The sequence below is a fragment of the Cyclospora cayetanensis genome, unplaced genomic scaffold, assembly GCF_002999335.1.
Source record: "Cyclospora cayetanensis isolate NF1_C8 unplaced genomic scaffold, CcayRef3 CcayRef3_contig_225, whole genome shotgun sequence".
NCBI classification, from domain to species: Eukaryota; Apicomplexa; class Conoidasida; order Eucoccidiorida; family Eimeriidae; genus Cyclospora; species Cyclospora cayetanensis.
Genome location: NW_020312176.1, coordinates 45557 through 54024, shown reverse-complemented (window position 1 = coordinate 54024; position 8468 = coordinate 45557). Strand labels below are relative to the sequence as shown.

The window sequence follows — 8468 nt, the reverse complement described above, 5'->3', positions numbered from 1 at the left end:
GCACCAGGGTTGGTTACAGCATTCTCGGATTATGGGAATACACCGTGCTCTGAAATTAACAAGCTGGATAAGGCCACATATCAGCGAACAGCGGAGAGCACTATTTCAAACATTTCAAGAATCAGTGTACTACAAAAACTATGGCTCTTAAGAAGATGCTGTGCTAGACACTATACTGCGGTTGGTTACCTTTTACGACCCCTCCACAACAAGCAAAACAGCACCGCGTTTTGCGTCAAGATTCCGTAGAACAGTATTGGAACAACTGCACCAATATAAAACCTTACGTCCACCGTGTGACTTGCACAAAAAGCGACCTGGTCGATTAGCGTGCCAAGAGGTGTCTTCCGACGGGTCCATTGAACATGTAACACGTGTACGAGGAAAGAATCACCTGTGGTTCCTGTAATCGGAGGCCAACTCATAGACACCCAAACCATGAAGGGCTAGTGAGCTGTTCAGCAGTCCAGTGCTAAAGCAGAACCTTCTGCACTGTCGGGGACCGCCGCGGTCCCAGATAGTGCATATTCAGCACTAAAGTATCACGTTTGTGATTGGTGATAATACTCTCAGTTTAAGCAACAAATGGACACATGCTTCCAACAGCTTGGGCATTGGCACACTGTCTTTTGGTGAGCTTTTGTGTCTGCGTGATACGCGGCAGCAGCTGAAGCAGCTAGAAAAACGTATATGCTTAGTAAAAGCATGCGCTCCATGCAAGGTGATATAGTCTGCGCGGGCTGGCTTTGCAGTTCACCAGTTTTAATGCCTTCTAAACTTCCTGCCCTACGCCTGAGACGTACTGCTATGCACACCACACCTAGGACTTAAAAAGACCTCCCAGCGATATACTTCTGTATGCATATGCATATTTCGTGCATCTGTGCTCCGAGCTTCGGCGATGACATTTTTCAAAACGATCAATAGACCAAAGAAGCAAAAATGGCTGCCTTGTCATTCTGCAGAATCAGCACATCCAAACAAAACGACATCGCAATCTATGACGAGCTCTAAACAAGGATACATATAATGCTGCATGCACACTCACAGTGCTCTGGGCGATTGCGCTGTCAGTTTTGTGCGGGTGGTCCACAGCTAATGATTCAACGCCTCGCACGAGGAACTCTTCCTGGCCACCCTTCGCAGGACATTTTGAAACGCATGCGCAACATAGCATATCGAACTGGCAAAGCCACCGAGATGGGCGGTGAGCTTGCATTCATTGAACCACCCATAAAACTTGAAGATGCTCTGAGTTAATTGATCGATCTTACAATACGAACGGCACAGATATGTAACTATTATACCTGATATATACAAGCTTCAATGCACCGGAGTTCATGCTATTTTGTTACTCAGAACTAAAACACGCAAGCACTTCTGTGGCGCTCGCTGTCCTTGGCTATCTACGTCGATCCCCCAGGCAGATAACCTTGGTTTCTCGCCGAACGTCCACAATTGGAAGCAGTAGGATTAAACGCATAACAATGGGTTTAAAAATCTGGGTTCCTAAAGACCACTGTGCGGCACTACGGATAGGTGAACTTCAAAGTTCGGCACACAGCTGATATCCCCAGAGTACAATGCATGTGAAGAGTGAGGTTGAAAGATATATGTCAGCTGCTGAGACTCTATACTGTCACTTCCTACTACTTCGCATGGGGACTCTGCTGCAGATGCTTTACGTGGTCCAACAACACTATCAGCTGGGGCACAGGATACACGATGATTAACATGCATCTACAAACAACCTGAGGCAACGCTCCTTCTATGCCAAGAAGAGTTTTGCTGAGGTCCCTCCCAAGAATCCACAACAGTGCAGTAGCTGTGCTTCTCTTTACACTGAACATATGAGGCGCACTTAAACTGGCTCTACCAGTGTCGAGACCACTGCTGAACGTCGACACTACCGCATTTATTCGACTTGCATTAATTCGTCGACAGCCCTCAAAACTGACAATGCCTAAGATTTTTGCCCAACAGGACACTACTGGACGTGGCCATAGTGTGAAGAATAAATACGACATTCGCGTCATTTTACTCATCTATAGAGACCAAGGCTGAAACGAACGAAAACTATGCTCTGCAAAGTCTTGCAAGGTTCACATATTGCACACAGCGAACCGTCCAATAGAAAGTAAATCACCAATGCTAGTGGTACTATTAACAAGCTAGATAGCTTCCAGCCGTGGAAGTCCATATTAGGATCAACACCTAAAAACGCATCGCTGTAATACATGTACTGTACATATATCTCCAACCCGCTATCAAAATCTTCAAGAACATTCCCATCTCTAGTCCGCCATACTGATCTGGTCGACAAAACCTCACTGACGCATCCATAAACAATATATTGGCTGTTGGATCGTGTTTTTCTACTAGCTGCATGACTACGGCATCCACACATCCTTTAAGCCAGCCTCTGCTTCCGCAACAGGCGTTGGGCCACGTTCAACTGTAATAGCCCCAGGCGATTTCTCGCCTACTGCTGCCAAAGAAAACTAGCTAGCTAGATTATTTAGCAAGTCGATCCAAGGTAGACAACAGTTCTAGAGAAATCTACGATCGCGCTGCATCCAAAGCCACTGGATGATCGTTGTCTTATAACAGGTGGCGCCACCAGCTACAACACCGCATCTTAACCCTCCCCGGAAAGACACTTTACTTAGGACTACATATTACAACAGAAACATGGCGGGAATCAATAACTCCCGGGTTCTCCCTGCCCGCGCCTGATTTCCCGAGATGGGTGACGGATTGCTTCAGTGCATTGCTGCACTGCCCAAGGACTATGATCAAGCGCACCTAGTTGCGCATAGCACTCAGCGCAGAGACACACATTGCGCACAGAACTCTGCAATAAAAGGATCTACAGAAAGCAAGTCAATGAGTCAATTCTTTACAAATTCTTACTAATCGAAACTAGCGCAGAACATCTTTCACCACAATTTAACGCGCTACATTCCCACTGCCTAGCTGGCTAATACATCAAATGTCCCCTTTACTCATGTTGCCTTACCCAGAAATGGGTAATATGGTCAAATACAAGGCAAAACACATTGTTTGCAGTTCAAGCTCTCGCTGCTGATGTCGCCAACGAGGCAGACACCCGAAAGCAGCAAATTACTACATGGCGCATGCATATCACTACTGCGTGTGCAATGCCTTTTTGATTAACTACAGCGAAGCCTACAAAAGCACTCGAGAAAAAAAAAGAGGCATAACACTTCAAAAACGTTGTAAGCCACTTAGTAGGCAGCATTAAAGCAGCAAGCCTTCCGTGGTGAGCAACTCAAGACATTGCTAGCTAGTATGCGAGCCAAGCACATGCAAGAGGTCACCCTGTACTTGTACGTACTCCCCTGGATCTGTGCTTTCCTGCGTGCTTGAAAATTTCTCGAAGATGCTTTCTTCGTGTTACTTGGGCCGATAGTTTTGAACGATTCCGCGAGGCTTGCTGCAATGATCCCTGGTCGTCTATGTGGCTTCTCACACCGAGGACCTTCGCCTCAGCCCATCTTGCCCTGAGGGCAGCTGTTGTTGCCTTCTTGCGAGACCGGAGCTCGGGGAGAGGCATTTTCTGCGTCTTGTTAGGAGCTGAGAACAGCGATTATGCACAAAGATCCCAGTTCGTGTGGATAGACACTGGAAAGAGAGAGATTGTAGTAAATTAAGTCTGGAAAACCTAGCTGCTGCCTCTTGGTATGCTAAATACAAAGGGAGCATCATAAATTTGCTAAAAGCAGTTCCTGTGCGGGATCCTTAGGGTTGCACGTCCTGTCTCGAAATTATAGAACAATACATTTACCTAGTGGAGAGGAGAGTACTATTTATTAGGTACCACATATTAAGCACACAAACCAACCTATGCCGAGGGCTCGTAGTGATGCTGCGACGAATTGGCGCCGTTGGAAACGGCCCAAGTGAGGGTAGACTGCGATCCAAACCAAATCCATAACAAAACGCAGTACCCTACATAAATAGGAAAGCAAACACTGCATTACAGAAATAGAAAGCTCGGGGATGCATGAAATCAAGGGCAAGTACTATTAGAGAGGCAAGAAAGAGCCACCCACCCAGATTCCGAATATCATGCACCGTAGCGTCAAACTCCTTTTGTAATTCAGCTTGTAACTCCTTGTCCCGCCCTGGTCCATTTGAATGTCCCTTTGAGTCCATTCCACGGGCTGTGTCAGTAGCTTCTTTCGATTCGCCGCTGGGGGAAAGACCTCCTAGCTTTCTTAGCAGGTGAAGGGACCGTGAGTGACTGGCACCTCCCTGTTCCGCGCATACAATATGAGCTGGAACTGAATTCTCGGCCCTCTTTGCTGCTCGGCTTCGTGCTAGTGAACCCTTACGCATACTTACCCATTCCTCACGTCCTTTTACTTGGCGCTCCAAGGGCCGGATGTCAGCCCGGAAGCCCTGCTGTTCGCGTTCGCGATCGCAACAAAATGGTTTTACATTTGCATTGTCAGCATTAGCACCTTGGTGCTTTCGGCGCTGCAGCTCGGGTCTAGTTACATCTTCAGGAGAGGCTGATGTAGCTGCGGCTGCAGTGAGCTTCCTTGGATTCCCTACATCAATACCTTTCCTCTTTTGAGGTTGAGATGGGAAGGGAAGACGGGTGCTATTGCTTTCATCTGTTTCGTCCTGATTCACAGCATCTTCATGGTCATCTCGTACATGGACTGGCAAGGAAGTACAGCTGGCTTTTGTGTCCTCCTCGCTGTCACTCCACATGCCTGCGCAGTGCTGCCGCAGCAAATCTTCCACTAACTCCAATTTACGCCTCTTTTTAATGCTCTGCGCCCTTTTGACAGCATTTTCTTTGAGCCGTTTCATGGGTTCTGATTTGGGGCAACAATCCCGTATACGCCTTGTGGGGGGCAGAGTCTCACTCGGCATGGCCAATTAAATAAAGCTCCTACATGTATGAGCACCATGCAGATAAGGCGTATGAATTAAATCCTTGGGCAATGATCCCTGTGGAGTGCTGAGTTCGGCGCAGTTTCTGGGTTAAAAGTTGTGACCCTAGTACATACCACTGGGTAGACCGAGTGCTTGAAAGCTGATCGTGAAGTCAGGAGTCGGAAGATATATGTGAATAAATCGGCAGGTAATCAGAACCTTAATTGGGGTACCTGTTCCGCACATTATTTGAGCTTTTGTGGCCTTGAGGCCAAGGTATTCTTCCGACGGGGCCCCCAGCGACGGGGCCTGACGGGGCCCAGGGAAGGGAACTAAAAAACGTCTGGAGAACACCAACTATATTCTCACACAAATAGCAGTCTTTCTGTTTCAGCACAAGGCCGCATGCCTGTACACTTCTGTACATGATGAGTAGAACAGGGGTTATGCGTTAACATTACAGACTGCTAAAATCGGGGATGCCGAGCCCTGTTTACCTGCCTCTGAGATCTCACCTGCAAAGAGGGCTCAACTGGCCTTCATTGTATCCTTTTTTAAGGGGGCGATGCGCTGTACTGCGTCATCCGTGGGTCACCTTGGGGCAGTCAACTTGGAAGCGTAGGCACTGCAAGAGGTCTTCGTTGTTTCAGCCATTTCGCTCAGGATATCCACGTATCAATTGGAATTCGCGGATTTGGGGGAGTGGAAGGGGGCACCGATTGGCATTGGAAGAAAGATCCACGGTGAAGCCTCTAGCGAACTACGCAAAGCTACCAAAGTTTGAACTATCTGTGCCCAAAGGCTCAACTTCACTGCATTTCTCACGGATTGAACTGGATTTACCCAAAACAGCAGTTCTTGATAGACCGCAGCAGCTCATTGCCGAAGCGCAAAATGCCGCGGTTCGCGTTCTCAGAGAGTCCCTCGCGGGTGAGCCAACCTCCTCTAAAAGCAAGGTTGCCCTGGAAGAACTGAGGTGCTTACTGGGCTTAAAGGGACATCCATTTCGTATTGTGGCACAGATGGAACGCCCGCAGGCGCGTTCGAGCGGAGCTGTACGCAGGCACTTGTGTAAGGAAATTTTACCACAGGAAGCCATCCCCGAGACTCGCAGTGATCAAGCCTCCCCGTATCCCTTTGTGGTTAAATCACTCCAAGAAACTACAAAGAGCATTCAGGGAATCGCCGGCACTGTCTCTTTTTTCCGGCTCCTGCAGCTCTGCTGTAACTTAGCTCAACTTGGCCGCTGTCCGCCTCTATTGGCTGCTTCAGTGTTGCAGCAGCTGCTGTTGCCGCCCCGTTGCCTTCACCCATCCAGTGTGGCCTTCGGTCTGCAGCTATCTGCCCTACTTCTGGAGCAGACAATGCTGCGGGTACAATGCAATAAGAGCTCTTCCGGCCCCAACGCCGTTCAGCCTGATCAGCTGACCCCACACGATCCCAGCAGACCTCCAAAAGGTCTTCAAGCTCAAACTGGTAGACGGCGGTATGTCTCTTCACCTACGGCTGTTTCTGGAAGCCTTTCCTCTACTGTAATCCTCAGTCGCTCCTCCTACCCAGGTTTTCAGGTCGACGGCCACATACCACATTCGACGTTGCCTGGCATGTCTGAGGTGGCAACGCTGCAACGGCTGTCTCTTTTAGTGGCAACGCAGCTCCTTGAGTTGCTGACCCAAAAAGATGACCTGCCTACGCGACTACCATTAAAAACATGCGTAATGACTGCAGAGGCCTGCATTCGTCTGCTGAGTCAGAAACCCGACGCGGACAAATTTGTACAGCTGCCAACAGCGTTTACTACTGCCACTACCCTATCTCCAGGGGCCTGCCTTCTAGATGGAGGAAAAACAGCTGAATCCACGCTTTTCCGGACAGACCCAAACGTATTGGGCTTGCCAGAGTGCTCAACGCCCTCTGCAGACAATACGGTGCACCCCGCAAAAGCGAAACTCACAGAATACACCCTACGAGACACGCACTTACCAATACCCGTTCCTTCCGGCATGCCACCGAGAGCTATTTGTGACTTGCGAGTCGCTAGCGGATTGTCAGCGGTAGCTCTATGGCATCGTATACAGAAGTCTCTGGCTCCTGCAGTGGCAATGCTGCTGCTTGCCGAAGCCAGCGCCCGTAAAGAGCGCGGCGCAGTAGTGCTCCGCAAAGAGCAGGAGGCATATGGACGGGCAGATGAATTACTGGCGGCCGCAATGTCCGCCGCTCTCAAATGCGGATTAACACGCTTAGTAGCCAAGAGGCTACTGTTGCGTCTTCTGTGCCGCCTACAGCAGCATCATTCTAATGTTTACCAGCTGCCTGCACTGGGACCGAGTAAAAACCGGGACGTGGTTACTGATACGCAATTCATGTGTGTGCTGGATTCCAACGCTGATGTATCACTAAGGGGTGTTACGGCAAGCGTTCTAACACCAGTCATCCTCGCTTCGATCTGCCGTTCGCTTGCCGTTGCTGGAGTCACCATTGGAACATCAGAAATAACCTTTCTCTTCAAAGCCATTGGGGCTTCGTTGCATGTTCATGCCATGAGGCAGTCTATTTCCGGTTTTGGGTCTGCTGGCCGTGTCAGAAAGTCTTCAGATAAACGTTGCTGTACCTTCCCTGCTGACTTCGATGTCGTTGGCGGCCAGAAAATCCCTCGTAAAGCGGATGTGTGCACTAGTACTGATCCTGCGCCACATAATCTTCCGTGCGCTTCGGCGAGTCTGTCCCATATTGAGGCTTCGTATGGGAATTGGTGCACTGTGCTGTGGGCAGGGGCAAAGATCATAAAGGGTGCCTCCTCCAATTTGCTTGCAGAAGACCCCTTTTTCCTGAAGAGACAAAGCCTGATTCTGTGCCAACTACTTGTTACCCTTGTTGGGGGGCTTTCAACTGCGGAGCCCGCAGATGCCGCGCAGATTGCTGAAGCGTTGCGACTGCTTTTGCTACTCGATCTGAGGCTAGACTCTCACCAGCCATGTCTCACAGCGTGCATACAGCAGTCAAGGCCTCTGTTGCTGCGCCAACAACTTTTTCGAGCAGAGGAACTCCTTTCGACCTTGCATGCGCTTGTACAGTACTTCATGGAGAATCATGAAAGATGTGGGGCCCTGGAACTTTTAGGAATTTTGCGTTTATTTGTACAATTTGACCTTCTGCATTACATTGACGTCAAGATGTACAAAACAGGAGAAAAATTCCATGTGCAGCAGGATGGGAATTGCAGGGCTCTAGCCACATCCGGGCAGTGTAAAGAGAAGCTGCTGGTGTCTGCTACAGAATTCTTGAATTGTGTGATCAAGAGGCTTTTGAGCCTTAATGGAACGCAGCAATTCAATGTCGACTGTACAGCTTCCTTGGAGAGTCCCCTGCAATTGGGGCATGGTGCTTTTGTTCATGCGGCTGACCAGCCGCTAGGAATGTTTGCACAGAGCTTACTGCGCTCGGTTGCAGTGAAATACCCCGAGGAGCTTCGAAGGATGTCAAAGGTGCATCAGGGAAGTGTACTCAGGTACCGTTGTAGAGGACATTCACACAGTGAATGGTGCAAATTTCGTTAG

At 49.1% G+C, this 8468-nt stretch overlaps 2 protein-coding genes across 2 annotated transcripts; one reads left to right on the top strand and one right to left on the bottom strand.

Annotated features, from left to right (window-relative positions):
- Nucleotides 1-3337: 3337 nt before the first annotated feature.
- LOC34622584 lies at nucleotides 3338-4908 on the bottom strand. Its single transcript, XM_026338063.1, has 3 exons — nucleotides 4077-4908; nucleotides 3866-3934; nucleotides 3338-3597 (listed from the first exon to the last, which is right to left on the bottom strand). The coding sequence occupies exons 1-3, from the start codon at nucleotides 4906-4908 to the stop codon at nucleotides 3338-3340; spliced, it is 1161 nt and encodes a 386-aa protein (XP_026193848.1).
- Nucleotides 4909-5390: 482 nt separating this feature from the next.
- LOC34622583 lies at nucleotides 5391-8468 on the top strand. The gene has a single exon (XM_022735740.2). It carries the CDS (start codon nucleotides 5391-5393, stop codon nucleotides 8466-8468), a length of 3078 nt encoding a protein of 1025 aa, XP_022591375.2.